This window comes from Symsagittifera roscoffensis, chromosome 7, assembly GCF_963678635.1.
Source record: "Symsagittifera roscoffensis chromosome 7, txSymRosc1.1, whole genome shotgun sequence".
Classification (NCBI taxonomy): domain Eukaryota; kingdom Metazoa; phylum Xenacoelomorpha; order Acoela; family Convolutidae; genus Symsagittifera; species Symsagittifera roscoffensis.
Window position 1 is genome coordinate 32,913,277 of NC_087068.1, and position 15,363 is coordinate 32,928,639.

A 15,363-nucleotide genomic window follows, 5' to 3' on the forward strand; every position below is an offset into this window, starting at 1 on the left:
CGAAACGCTCAACACCTTGGCTTTCAAGGTACTCTCAGGATGTTTGTCTGGATTCCAATGGTGACATCTCGACGCCTTTTGTTTTCTTAAATGTGGCGATCATATCTTATGAAAATTTTCAAAATTTTTTATATTGTAATTAAATGCTTTTCAAGTTTTGAATTTGTCGACCATTTATTGGGTTGATATCGGGTTACTACCAGCGGATGCATAGGAGGCCTCTCATCATAATACTATTGATAGAAATTTTCATCGAACTTAAAATTAAATTAAGAAAAATGAGTCTGATATTTAAAAATTAATTACGCTGGATTGTAAATTCTATTTGAATTGGATTAGATGCTTTTGCAATTGAAATTGTTTCATTTTCTTAAATCTGGAAAGTGCAGTTGTATGCTGTCAGCTGTATTATAGATCTGAAAAAAATATGCAAAGAAATTATATAAAAACTTGACGAAAATTGGAAAGTCGCAACTTTATGGTTTGAGTTACTGTCAGGGTACTTTCAGCAGCTGTAGAGTGTGCTTCCAAGTATGACTGCTCAAATAGTTTCCGTTACCGAGATATGACGTTTTTTATGATTTAAAAAAAAACTTCTAAGAAATTATATTTTAACGTAACAAAAGTTGAAATTCACAGCCCTGTTGTTAGATGTTGTCGGGGTTCTCTCAGGAGTTCCAAATCTTGCCTCAAAATATGAATGCTCTTTTTTTTGTTTCAGAGACATGACGTTTTTTAAAAAATTTTTTCAAAAATGTTCAATTAACTTAGATATTAAAAACTTAAAATAAAAATTGAAGTTATCAACTCCGAGGTGTGAGGTGCTGTCAAGGTACTATCAGGCGGTGCAAATCTTGCATCCAAATCTGACTGCTCCAATCTTTGACGCTGATGTTCTGAAATTTCAATGACTTTTTCAGACCTTTCCAAAACTTAGAACCAAAAAATACCGCAAAATTTGAAACCGCCAACCCTGTAGTCAGGTTCTGTTGAGTCATTCTCAAGGGTTGCAAATTTTTCTTCCAAAGGTGGCTGCTCAAATGCTGTTTGACATGACGTTTTTTCAAAAAATAAACTTGAATTAAGAATAAACGTTCAAAAATTTAAAATTTCCAACCCTACAGTGGGGTGTTCTCTGGGTAATCTCAGAGGTTGCAGATCTTTCCTCCAAATTTGACTGCTGAAATCATCTAAGTTTCTGACAACCACCGTTTTTTTAATGTTTTTTCAATATGTTCCTAAACATTATGATCTAATATAATTTCTAAGTTCGAAACACTCAACACCATGGCTTTCAAGGTACTCTCAGGATGTTTGTCTGGATTCCAATGGTGACATCTCGACGCCTTTTGTTTTCTTAATTGTGGCGATCATATCTTATGAAAATTTTCAAAATTTTTTATATTGTAATTAAATGCTTTTCAAATTTTGAATTTGTCGACCATTTATTGGGTTGATATCGGGTTACTACCAGCGGATGCATAGGAGGCCTCTCATCATAATACTATTGATAGAAATTTTCATCGAACTTAAAATTAAATTAAGAAAAATGAGTCTGATATTTAAAAATTAATTACGCTGGATTGTAAATTCTATTTGAATTGGATTAGATGCTTTTGCAATTGAAATTGTTTCATTTTCTTAAATGTGGAAAGTGCAGTTGTATGCTGTCAGCTGTATTATAGATCTGAAAAAAATATGCAAAGAAATTATATAAAAACTTGACGAAAATTGGAAAGTCGCAACTTTATGGTTTGAGTTACTGTCAGGGTACTTTCAGCCGTTGTAGAGTGTGCTTCCAAGTATGACTGCTCAAATCGTTTCCGTTACCGAGATATGACGTTTTTTATGATTTAAAAAAAAACTTCTAAGAAATTATATTTTAACATAACAAAAGTTGAAATTCACAGCCCTGTTGTTAGATGTTGTCGGGGTTCTCTCAGGAGTTCCAAATCTTGCCTCAAAATATGAATGCTCTATTTTTTGTTTGTTTCAGAGACATGACGTTTTATTAAGATTTTTTTCAAAAATGTTCAATTAACTTAGATATAAAAAACTTAAAATAAAAATTGAAGTTATCAACTTTGAGGTGTGAGGTGCTGTCAAGGTACTATCAGGCGGTGCAAATCTTGCATCCAAATCTGACTGCTCAAATCTTTGACGCTGATGTTCTGAGATTTCAATGACTTTTTCAGACCTTTTCAAAACTTAGAACCAAAAAATACCGCAAAATTTGAAACCGCCAACCCTGTAGTCAGGTGCTGTCGAGTTGTTCTCAAGGTTTGCAAATTTTTCTTCCAAAGGTGGCTTTCAAATGCTGTTTGACATGACGTTTTTTCAAAAAATAAACTTGAATTAAGAATAAACGTTCAAAAATTTGAAATTTCCAACCCTAGAGTGGGGTGTTCTCTGGGTAATCTCAGAGGTTGCAGATCTTTCCTCCAAATTTGACTGCTGAAATCATCTAAGTTTCTGACAACTGTCGTTTTTTTATGTTTTTTCAATATGTTCCTAAACATTATGATCTAAAATAATTTTTAAGTTCGAAACACTCAACACCGTGGCTTTCAAGGTACTCTCAGGATGTTTGTCTGGATTCCAATGGTGACATCTCGACGCCTTTTGTTTTCTTAAATGTGGCGATCATATCTTATGAAAATTTTCAAAACTTTTTATATTGTAATTAAATGCTTTTCAATTTTTGAATTTGTCGACCATTTATTGGGTTGATATCGGGTTACTACCAGCGGATGCATAGGAGGCCTCTCATCATAATACTATTGATAGAAATTTTCATCGAACTTAAAATTAAAATAAGAAAAATGAGTCTGATATTTAAAAATTAATTACGCTGGATTGTAAATTCTTTTTGAATTGGATTAGATGCTTTTGCAATTGAAATTGTTTCATTTTCTTAAATGTGGAAAGTGCAGTTGTATGCTGTCAGCTGTATTAGAGATCTGAAAAAAATATGCAAAGAAATTATATAAAAACTTGACGAAAATTGGAAAGTCGCAACTTTATGGTTTGAGTTACTGTCAGGGTACTTTCAGCCTTTGTAGATTGTGCTTCCAAGTATGACTGCTCAAATCGTTTCCGTTACCGAGAAATGACGTTTTTTTATGATTTAAAAAAAAACTTCTAAGAAGTTATATTTTAACATAACAAAAGTTGAAATTCACAGCCCTGTTGTTAGATGTTGTCGGGGTTCTCTCAGGAGTTCCAAATCTTGCCTCAAAATATGAATGCTCTATTTTTTTTGTTTCAGAGACATGACGTTTTTTAAAGATTTTTTTCAAAAATGTTCAATTAACTTAGATAAAAAAAACTTAAAATAAAAATTGAAGTGATCAACTCTGAGGTGTGAGGTGCTGTCAAGGTACTATCAGGCGGTGCAAATCTTGCATCCAAATCTGACTGTTCAAATTTTTGACGCTGATGTTCTGAGATTTCAATGACTTTTTCAGACCTTTTCAAAACTTAGAACCAGAAAATACCGCAAAATTTGAAACCGCCAACCCTGTAGTCAGGTGCTGTCGAGTTGTTCTCAAGGGTTGCCAATTTTTCTTCCAAAGGTGACTGTTCAAATGCTTATTGACATGACGTTTTTTCAAAAAATAAACTTGAATTAAGAATAAACGTTCAAAAATTTGAAATTTCTAACCCTGCAGTGGGGTTTTCTCTGGGTAATCTCAGAGGTTGGAGATCTTTCCTCCAAATTTGACTGCTGAAATCATCTAAGTTTCTGACAAACACCGTTTTTTTTTAATGTTTTTTCACTATGTTCCTAAACATTATGATCTAAAATAATTTCTAAGTTCGAAACACACAACACCATGGCATTCAAGGTACTCTCAGCATGTTTGTCTGGATTCCAATGGTGACATCTCGACGCCTTTTTTTTTCTTAAATTTGGCGATCATATCTTATGAAAATTTTCAAGGTTTTTTATCTTGTAATTAAGTGCTTTTCAAATTTTGAATTTGTCGACCATTTATTGGGTTGATATCGGGTTACTACCAGCGGATGCATAGGAGGCCTCTCATCATTATACTATCGATCGAAATTTTCATCGAACTTAAAATTAAAATAAGAAAAATGAGTCTGATATTTAAAAATTAATTAAGCTGGATTGTAAATTCTTTTTGAATTGGATTAGATGCTTTTGCAATTGAAATTGTTTCATTTTCTTAAATGTGGAAAGTGCAGTTGTATGCTGTCAGCTGTATTATAGATGTGAAAAATATATGCAAAGAAATTATATAAAAACTTGACGAAAATTGGAAAGTCGCAACTTTATGGTTTGAGTTACTGTCAGGGTACTTTCAGCCGTTGTAGAGTGTGCTTCCAAGTATGACTGCTCAAATCGTTTCCGTTACCGAGATATGACGTTTTTTATGATTTAAAAAAAAACTAAGAAATTATATTTTAACATAACAAAAGTTGAAATTCACAGCCCTGTTGTTAGATGTTGTCGGGGTTCTCTCAGGAGTTCCAAATCTTGCCTCAAAATATGAATGCTCTATTTTTTTTTGTTTCAGAGACATGACGTTTTTTAAAGATTTTTTCAAAAATGTTCAATTAACTTAGATTTTAAAAACTTAAAATAAAAATTGAAGTTATCAACTCTGAGGTGTGAGGTGCTGTCAAGGTACTATCAGGCGGTGCAAATCTTGCATCCAAATCTGACTGCTCAAATCTTTGACGCTGATGTTCTGAGATTTCAATGACTTTTTCAGACCTTTTCAAAACTTAGAACCAAAAAATACCGCAAAATTTGAAACCGCCAACCCTGTAGTCAGGTGCTGTCGAGTTGTTCTCAAGGTTTGCAAATTTTTCTTCCAAAGGTGGCTTTCAAATGCTGTTTGACATGACGTTTTTTCAAAAAATAAACTTGAATTAAGAATAAACGTTCAAAAATTTGAAATTTCTAACCCTGCAGTGGGGTGTTCTCTGGGTAATCTCAGAGGTTGGAGATCTTTCTCCAAATTTGACTGCTGAAATCATCTAAGTTTCTGACAACCACCGTTTTGTTTTATGTTTTTTCACTATGTTCCTAAACATTATGATCTAAAATAATTTCTAAGTTCGAAACACACAACACCATGGCATTCAAGGTACTCTCAGCATGTTTGTCTGGATTCCAATGGTGACATCTCGACGCCTTTTGTTTTCTTAATTGTGGCGATCATATCTTATGAAAATTTTCAAGGTTTTTTATCTTGTAATTAAGTGCTTTTCAAATTTTGAATTTGTCGACCATTTATTGGTTTGATATCGGGTTACTACCAGCGGATGCATGGGAGGCCTCTCATCATTATACTATTGATAGAAATTTTCATCGAACTTAAAATTAAATTAAGAAAAATGAGTCTGATATTTAAAAATTAATTACGCTGGATTGTAAATTCTATTTGAATTGGATTAGATGCTTTTGCAATTGAAATTGTTTCATTTTCTTAAATGTGGAAAGTGCAGTTGTATGCTGTCAGCTGTATTATAGATCTGAAAAATATATGCAAAGAAATTATATAAAAACTTGACGAAAATTGGAAAGTCGCAACTTTATGGTTTGAGTTACTGTCAGGGTATTTTCAGCCGTTGTAGAGTGTGCTTCCAAGTATGACTGCTCAAATCGTTTCCGTTACCGAGATATGACGTTTTTTATGATTTAAAAAAAAACTTCTAAGAAATTATATTTTAACATAACAAAAGTTGAAATTCACAGCCCTGTTGTTAGATGTTGTCGGGGTTCTCTCAGGAGTTCCAAATCTTGCCTCAAAATATGAATGCTCTATTTTTTGTTTGTTTCAGAGACATGACGTTTTATTAAGATTTTTTTCAAAAATGTTCAATTAACTTAGATAAAAAAAACTTAAAATAAAAATTGAAGTTATCAACTGTGAGGTGCTGTCAAGGTACTATCAGGCGGTGCAAATCTTGCATCCAAATCTGACTGCTCAAATCTTTGACGCTGATGTTCTGAGATTTCAATGACTTTTTCAGACCTTTTCAAAACTTAGAACCAAAAAAGTACCGCAAAATTTGAAACCGCCAACCCTGTAGTCAGGTGCTGTCGAGTTGTTCTCAAGGGTTGCAAATTTTTCTTCCATCATCTAAGTTTCTGACAACTGCCGTTTTTTTATGTTTTTTCAATATGTTCCTAAACATTATGATCTAAAATAATTTCTAAGTTCGAAACACTCATCACCATGGCTTTCAAGGTACTCTCAGGATATTTGTCTGGATTCCAATGGTGACATCTCGACGCCTTTTGTTTTCTTAAATGTGGCGATCATATCTTATGAAAATTTTCAAAATTTTTTATATTGTAATTAAATGCTTTTCAAATTTTGAATTTGTCGACCATTTCTTGGGTTGATATCGGGTTACTACCAGCGGATGCATAGGAGGCCTCTCATCATAATACTATTGATAGAAATTTTCATCGAACTTAAAATTAAATTAAGAAAAATGAGTCTGATATTTAAAAATTAATTACGCTGGATTGTAAATTCTATTTGAATTGGATTAGATGCTTTTGCAATTGAAATTTTTTCGTATTTCTTAATTGTGAAAAGTGCAGTTGTATGCTGTCAGCTGTATAATAGATCTGAAACCCAGTAGTTTTGGAGATTTGACCATTTTTGGTTAAAAAAATCTTTGAGTCAAAATAATTTTTATCGTTCAATCATTTTTATTTTGAAATTAAACGCTTGGTTCGATTCCCCTTCTTTTTATACGGTTGCATTCATTTCGCGGTTCTTTCCATACATTTTATGTTGAAGCACCTTTCATAATAACTTATCTGTTTGAAGCACCAGAGGTGAGTTACACCTTAATTATATTCAAATTTTTAGCAATATCGGTGATCTTGAGCATTAATCGGTCGAAAACTACAGTGCTGATTTAAATTATCCGGACAAAACTTCGAAATTCTCAACCAAAATTTTAACCCAAAAATGGGTCACTTTGGTTTTTTCAAATAATCAAAAAGTACGCTGAAACTACTTTGTTAATTGATAAGAAAGTTATATCACAAGAAGCCTTTTACACAGCCCAACAAAGTTTAAGAAGGGTTAAATCTCCAAAAGTTTGCGCAAATTGTTTAAAATTTGTTTTTGAACAAAGGTTCTGGGTTTTATATATTAAAAATCACATTTATTGACTATCAAGTAAAAAAATTCTCTTTTTCTAGTTTTTGGAGATTTAACCCTTCTTAAACTTTGTTGGGCTGTGTAAAAGGCTTCTTGTGATATAATTGTGTTATCAATTAACAAAGTAGTTTCAGCGTACTTTTTGATTATTTGAAAAAAAAATTAAAGTGACCCATTTTTGGGGTAAAGTTTTGGTTGAGAATTTCGGAGATAAAATTACACCATAATAATTCTGATGAAATTCTAAGCAACTTTTGTTCTTCTCACTTTTTGTCTCATCTAAACCCAATTTGAAAAAAAAAACGCGTTTGAAATTTCAAGTTTTGTTCGTCTTGCCCGGATAATTTAAATCAGCACTGTATAGCATTTTAAGCTAATTATTTTTTTGGAAACGGTTTGTACGTGTGGAAATCAGTGAAAAACTGAAATCCGACGTCAAAATGAGCAATCTTAGATTGATTAACATCGATCAGATTCGTTGATCGAAGAGATATAATTAGTAGCAAAAAGTTCGGACAGACAAAAATAATTAAAAAGAGCAAATGGCCTTTTTCAGACAATTTTTACATGCAAAAGCTAATTTTTCAGACAGAAAGTATGTCTCAATGTCACTTAAAAAATCAAATTTGCATGCCAAAACTGCTCAAAATTGGCAGATTGCTCTTTTTAATTATTTCTGTCTGTCCGAACTTTTTGCAGCTCTCTATATTGCCAATAATTTGGCATTATTTATAATTAAAGAGAGCAAACTGTCTGTTGCAGACAAAAAATGTGCTTCAAGATCACTTGAAAAGTCAAATGTGCATCCAAAATTTTGTAAAAAATTGGTAGGTTGCGCTACTGGATTAGTTCTGTTCCAACTTTTCGCAAAAATCTTTATGAACAGTTACCAATGTTAAAAGATGGTTGAAAAGAGCAATCGGTCAATTCAAACATTATGTCATGTCACATTGAAAAGGAAACGAGCATTCTCAATTAACTTCGAATTCAAATTATGTTCAAACTTAGCGATTGTCTTGTCTTGCATTTGTTGTTAATTTCTCGATATGCAAATTTGAAGTTTTTTTAAGCTCCAATGGAGAACATGCAGACGGTGCTGAACGACACAGTGGAAGAGGCTAAACAAAAAGTATCCAAGGTAACTTGTTTCTTTTATATGACCGTCTTAGTCTGTTCTTGCTGTCCATGAGAAGCGAGTGTAATTGTACCATCCAACACCACCTGACCCGCTCTGTATTTTGGCTGAAAGCTGCTGAATTAATTTGTAATTCAACGCTTCTCTCAGTTATATTGGACATTAAAACTTTCCGTTTTTCTACAGATGTTAAAAATAAAATTAGTTGTTGTTTTCGCAGAAACATTTTGAGAACAACAAAGTGGTCACGAATGAAGACGTGAAGGACTGTTTGGCCATTTTGAAGGGAGCAGTGACTATTGTGTACCCTATGGGACTGCCCCCTCATGATCCCATCCAGGCAGAGTTCGATGACAACGAGGATCTCGCAGGAACCCAGGTACGTGCTCGGAGGAGAGTTGTGAGTTACTTCGTAACTATTTCTAATTTCGTAACTATATAATATCGTAACGAGCTGTTTCCTGTGATCTTACATGCTTTTCATTTCTCACGAACCCTAGTCGGACGTGTTGCTTTTTCCTTGCGTAATATGTGATCAGAAGGTGTTTTTCATTCAGATGGCCAAGGAGGTATTGGATTTGAACAATCTGTCCCTGTGGTACTGTGGCAAGGAGATGACGCCTACAGAGAAACCTTTGTCTCACTTCATGGGCAAAAACGAAAAGACCACAGTCATTATCAAACTCACCAAGGTAACGAAGGGAAACACGACTCTGTTTTTACACAATGACGAATGTCGAGTAGTGCAAGTATGGAATGACGCATAATGGTGTGTTTAGAAGGGCCATGGGTGTCCTGCCAGGGAGCCAGTGGTGAATGAGCAGGAACAGAAGCTAATGATGGCACATGCATATCGCAGACAGGAGGAACTCAAGGTAGTTTTTTAATGCTACAAATTTGAACATCTTATATATATTAAATGAAAGTCGGAATGCGCTATGGACGCAATGTTTAACTGAACGCAATGTTTTAGCTTTGTCGAATGCAATGCTTAAAAGATTCTTTACACTTAACGTTTAAGAGAAGGCCAAGAATATTCTTGAACTCAAACTTTCTTAAGTCTGGAATATTCTAGAATTTTTTTTGACAAAAATTCAATTCTTTATACAAGATGATTTTACTTCTTTTTCAAGGCTAGACAGTGCCTGTCCGTGTTTTCTCCCAAATTTTGTCTTTTCAGATCAATTTCATTCTGAAAGTTTCATCGCCTGAATGGCTTGCTTAGAAAAACTAAAACGGCTCGCCAGTCGATTTGCTCTGTGAAACAAGTTGACATATTTCAAAGTTTCATCGATGACTAGCGTTCTCAGAAAACTTTTTGCCAACCGATTCGGTCAATGAAATAACTTGGAATATTTAAAAGTTTCAGAGGTCGAATCGCTTGCTGAGAAAAACAGGAGCTTTTCGCAAAACGATTCGGTCTATGAAATAGCTTGAAATATTTCTTGAAAGTTTAGAAGAAAATTCGGTTTTATAAATAACTTGCCATCTATCAAGTTTTCATAACTATAGAGTCGCTTGCTAAGAAAAACTTCAAATTTTCGCGAACCGATTCGGTCTATGAATTTACTTGTAGATTTTCTTAGCTTGAATAGCTTTCTTAGGAAAAACTTTTTGCGAATTGATTTGATCTACAGAACAACTTGAAATATTTTAAATTTTCATTGCTAACATTGCTTGCTTAGAAAAAGTCAAGTTTTTGCAAAGCAATTCGATCTTTGGAATAACTTGAAATTTTCAAACTTTAATAGCTGCATTAGCAGGGTTAAGATGAGCTTCAATTTTTCCCAAACTGATTTTCTCTGTGAAACAGTTTGAAATAATTCAACGTTTCATCAATTGAAAGGCTTCAATATCAAATTTTAATTATATTGCATTCCGTTTGGCTTCGTGAAGAAACTTAGCTCGAATAGCTTGCTAGAAACACTTGTTTTGTTTTTTTTTTGCCAACCATTTTGGTCCAAAAATAACATGAAATTGTTGAAAGTTTCGTGGCTTCAATAGCTTTTTTATTTGAAGTTTCATCGCATGAATGGCTTCTAAAAAAAACTTTCGCCATCCGATTCGCTTCATCAAATCGTTTGAAAAATTTCAAAGTTTCATAGCTTGAATACCTTGCTTAGAAAAAAATGAAGTTTTTTAGCTAACTGATTCGTTTCTTGAAATATTTGGAATTTTTATTGCTGGAATAGCTTGCTTAGGAGAAATTTTTGGCATCCGCTTCATGCAAAATATTTCAAAGTTTCAAGTAGCTTGCTTAGAAAATCTTGAACTATCGCCATCCGATTCGCTTGATAAATTTACTTGAATTATTTCAAAGTTAACTAATACCTTGCTGAGAGAAGTTTAACTTCTTGTCATCCGACTAGCTCTATGAAATAACTTGAAATGGTTCAAGGTATAAATGGTTCAATCGGATATTTTTTTTGCAAAACTATTCGGTCTATGGAACAACTTGATATATTTCAAAGATTCCTAGCTGGAATAGCTTGCTTAGAAAACTTAAACTTTTCGCCATTCGGTTCGCTTCACGAAATTACTTCGAATGAATAGCTTGCATGAAAACTAACAGAAACTGGTTCGCTCCATGATACGACTTGAAATTTTTAAAGTTTCGTAACTGGAATAGCTTGCTTAGAAAGTCTTGAACTTTTCGCTAACCGATTCAGAGCTTTTAAATAACTTGAATTGAAATATTGCTTAGTTTCATAGCTGGAATAGCTTGCTCAAAAAAGGAGAACTGATTCAGTCTATGGAATGAGTTGAAAATTTTAATCAGAAATTCATCGATTAAATGGCTCCCATAAAAAAATCTAAACCTACCGATGTAATTCAAGAAATAGTTTCATATCTTGAATATTGTTCAGAAAAAGTTATTTTTTTGGAAAACCGATTTGGTCTATGAAATAATTTGAATTTTTCAAAGTTTGGTCGGTCGAATGGCTCCAATATAAAAACCAATTTTTTCGCTATCCGATTTCGAAGTTTTATAGCTGGTCCAACTGGTGTAGAAAAACTTATTTTTTCGCGTACAGATTCGGTCGTTGAAATTTATTTTTTTTTCAAACCCATTTAGGATATGGGTCAACTTGAAATTGTTTTGAGTTTCATAGCTTGAATAGCTTGATGAAAGCAAGTACTAATTTTTGCGAGATAATTGGTTGTTGGAGACGGGCTTGCTAGTTGTAATTAACTTTTGTTACAAGTCTGTAAGAAATTGGACTTGCTTTACTGTAGAACAATAACAACTACCTGCCCATTCCCACTTGTTCTAGTGGGAAAGTGCGTTCTTTTGGATCCTAAGGTCTGGAATTAGATTCCCGATTGTACCTTGTTGTTCCGATCATTACACTTCGAACTTTAGTGAGCGTTAGTGTTATACTACGGCTATTCATTTTTTCTGACCTAAGTCGCAAATATTGCTGTCAGTTTTGGGGCACAGTTACGGCTTTAGAGTAACTCCTGCAATAAACTTTTTTGTGCGAATACAAATTCCATCCTCGCCGGGTACAAATTATACAATTATTAGAATGGACCGTAATCGAGGGATGTGAACTCCTCACTGCCATTCATAACTCCCTTCTATACGAGGAAATAAGAAACATTGGAAGACGGAATTTTGGAGGCGCATTGCGTAAAAGTAAAGGCTAACAACCAAAATCTCCGTATCACAAAATTCTGCATTTCTCTCCGCTCTATCTGTCCCGAAAAACTGAAAAGCATCTATTACAGATCTCTTATTCGATTAAAAAAAAACAGTAATGTCCTCGTTGTGGCGAATGCCTATTTCCCATCTTTTGTACTCCAATATCCCGAAAGACCAACGTGGCGACAGACTCGGAGCTGACATGATTGAATCTACTTTTACCCCCACTGAACGACTATCAACAAACTAAGCTCCCATGCGATAGTAACACGTCAGCAGCATCTCCAGATCTTTCCTTGGCCTCGCCGTCCATTTTATCAAATCTTTCACGGCAAGCAGTTATAAAGCTAAGCTCACACCATCTCCCAATTTTAATTACGCTTCCAAAGCGGAAGAGATATCGTTCGCTCACCGCAAAACTTTAATTTTAACAAGTCAGACTGGAAAAGTTTTACCAATGAAATTGAGGATATTATAGCAAAGCAACCATTGCAGCACGATGTGAACGCCACTGAACGACCTTTCGGGTCACGATACTGGCTGCAACACGTCATCTCATTTCCGCTGGACGGCATCGTTTCTTTATTCCAGCCCTCAATGAAGAAACTTGCTCATAAAAGATCAAATCAGACTTTTTAACCCATCTGACAATTTTTTAAGCGAAAAGATCGTGGCAAAAAGTAAAATGGTGAGAAATAAATTCCTTCAGATTTTTAATCACAATACGTCGTCTAGTAAGTTTTAGAATTTGCCCAGGTCAATAAAAAGCAGCAAGTCTGATAGGAACCCTACAAGGGGTTTCAATAAAAAATTTTCTTGGCCGGTTAAAATTGCAAATGCTTTCAACGTGCAAAATACGAAATTGAAAACCCACACTAGTGATAAAGGTCAACGAGCAAGTAAGATAAAAGCCCCTAAAGCTAGCTTCGAAGGGTCACTTAGCTTACCTCCTCTAGAAACAGAGTATCATCAAAGCGGCAAAGGCTCAGAAGCTTTAGGACTGGATGGCCTATGCACATTCTACCTTAAAGATGTCGGATAAATAAAATATCTTTTTTCGCAAAAATTTCAAATCCTTTGAACTAAATTCCCCAATTTTGGAAAAAAACTTTAAGAAGTGATACCCCTTCCGAAACCAAAGAAATATCTCAATTTTTCAGACTCAAACTGCCCAGTGTCGATTTTAAGCCTAGCAGTCAAAATTTTCGAATCTTTGATCCATCCAACCCCAACCAAACATCCAAAGCCGATCATCAATTTGGCTTCCGCCCGATGCATTGCACCACCACAGCGCTCTCCACTTTGACGTTTTATCAGTGACAGTTTGAATCAGTTAAGGTCCAAAAAAAGACAGTCCTGGCCACTTTTTATCTATCAAAAGCGTTTGACATGGTCAGTCATTGCTTCTTCCTGGATCTCCGTCTTGGCACACCGTACAGCCTGACTAATTGATTGTCTAACTACCTGAGCGGGCGTCAATCAAAAACTATTCAGCTACTCCCGTGTCAAATTTTAGTAATGTTTGTACGTGCGTCTCTCAAGGCTCAGTCTTATCCCCACCACTTTTTAGTTTTTACGTCTATGATGCTCGACTATCGCCCTCCGATGTAAAACTGCAGTCTTACGCTGATGACTTCCAACCTTTTGTCGTCGAGCAACCTGTCATCGGCCTCATGAATCTTATCTGGTTATCTAACTAGGTTACTCTAATTTTTAAGATTTTACACTGATCGGAATGAGAAAAAGAACAGTACTATGCTGCCCCTCGAGAAGCATCTCAAAATACTCGGTGTCTTCTTCGACCCGTCAACAAATATTGCAAACATCCGCAAAAGCCGCGCGCAAGAATTTCGACAATGAAGGCTTTATCCTTGACTTCCTGCGTCCAGTGCAAAGAAATTTTAAATCTTTGGTAAGACCTGTTTGAGATAATGCGAGCCCTACCTGGTCGCACGCCGCCAGTAAAACTTCTTTAAACAAACTGCGGACAGTTCAAAACGCGGCTATCCGCGTGACTACATGGCTAAAGATGACCGAAATAGATAATTTACATTCAGAATGTGGACCACCACCATCGTCTACTGGCGTCATAGTTCTCCCTCAAAACTTTTGTTCCATCAATTGCGCTCTTTTTGATCATCATTATCTCAAAACCCCACGAAATATCCGTCCTTCGTTGCTTGACTTAAACGAACCTGAAATTGACACTATCATATCTGAAACTCATACTCTTACGCCTATCAAAAATTTTAGTCTACGAAGTTTTTTCATCTTCATGAATTTGAATTGCTTCAAAAGTATATACCCACTCAGAGTAATGCAGGCCATATCAGATGCACCACCCCCGAAAGTTCTTCCCTTAGACCACCTGAAATCTCCCTCTCCTAAGTATCTCTCCCTCGTTCCACTAAGAGATACCTTTCTCATTTGAGATCCGGGTACAGCCCGTTCACGAATACGTACCTCAACCGAATTGACCTCAACGTCTCCCCATACTGTCCTTCCCTATATACCACTCTTCATCTTTTTAACTGTTCCCAGCACGCCACTTAAACTTCAATAGATTTGTGGCTTCGTCCGACCGAAATTGCTACGTTTCGGGGACCTGATCTGAGCCAGCCGGAGGCGCCCTCTCGTGGCTAAATCACAACGACAGCAACAGCGCGATTTTTCTTGACTCTTTTCAAAGTTTTCAAATATCGAGCAAACCAGAACTGATGTGCTTCAGTATGGTTTATCACTACCTTGTGTGGCGTGACCTTGTGGAATCTGAATTTTAAGTGTTGACTAAAATATATACTCTTGAATACGATGTTCGTTCAGTTTCTTTAACCGTGTCTGCTAGTTGTTTACAGGATTTTGTGTTGTACCTAAATTCGTTATGTTGTAAGGTTTTTCACTCTGGCATAGATTAGCCAATTAAATTTTTTAAAAAGAAGGTTATCAGCTGAAAAAAGAACAACAGTAATCGGGCCAGGATTTTGCAAACAGTTTGATAGGATTTGTGTTGCATTTTTGGTGTCGTTTGCTTAGAAATTGGCGGAAAATGAGGACACAGACTATCTGGGGTCTGCGTGGGCAGATCCAAGTTCACTCAAACAGCAGCTGCATGGAGTGTCGAACATCAAGTGGAGATGAAACAAGAGTTGCACATTTGGCAGTTCGAATCAGCTAAAGGAGTAGAGCGAGAAGTGAAAGTGAGAAAGTTGACTCGAGTTTCATAAAACAAGCGCCTTCATTGTTTATTTAAATTCATGTCCCAGCTAGTGTCTGTACTTCATTCGTTAGTTCTTCATTTAGTTTGTACATTGTTGTAAATATTGCATAAACTTAAATAAGATGTATAATCACACAAGCGAATCCAAGTGTTGCATAGTGCAACAATTGCCTTTTTTCAAAGTCGTCAATTTTTATGGGTCTTACTG

The 15,363-nt window shown here is 35.2% G+C and overlaps 1 protein-coding gene across 1 annotated transcript in view; it reads left to right on the plus strand.

Annotated features, from left to right (window-relative positions):
- The window catches only part of LOC134851827 (cilia- and flagella-associated protein 298-A-like), a 107,938-nt gene extending 92,586 nt beyond the window's left edge, over nt 1–15,352 (plus strand). Inside the window, exons 4-8 of the mRNA XM_063868081.1 lie at nt 8,228–8,295; nt 8,513–8,671; nt 8,850–8,984; nt 9,072–9,167; nt 14,972–15,352. Of these exons, the coding sequence (XP_063724151.1) occupies nt 8,228–8,295; nt 8,513–8,671; nt 8,850–8,984; nt 9,072–9,167; nt 14,972–15,076 (563 nt within the window). The 3' untranslated portion in view covers nt 15,077–15,352. The remainder of the gene's footprint in view (nt 1–8,227; nt 8,296–8,512; nt 8,672–8,849; nt 8,985–9,071; nt 9,168–14,971) is intronic.
- The last annotated feature ends 11 nt before the right edge of the window (nt 15,353–15,363 follow it).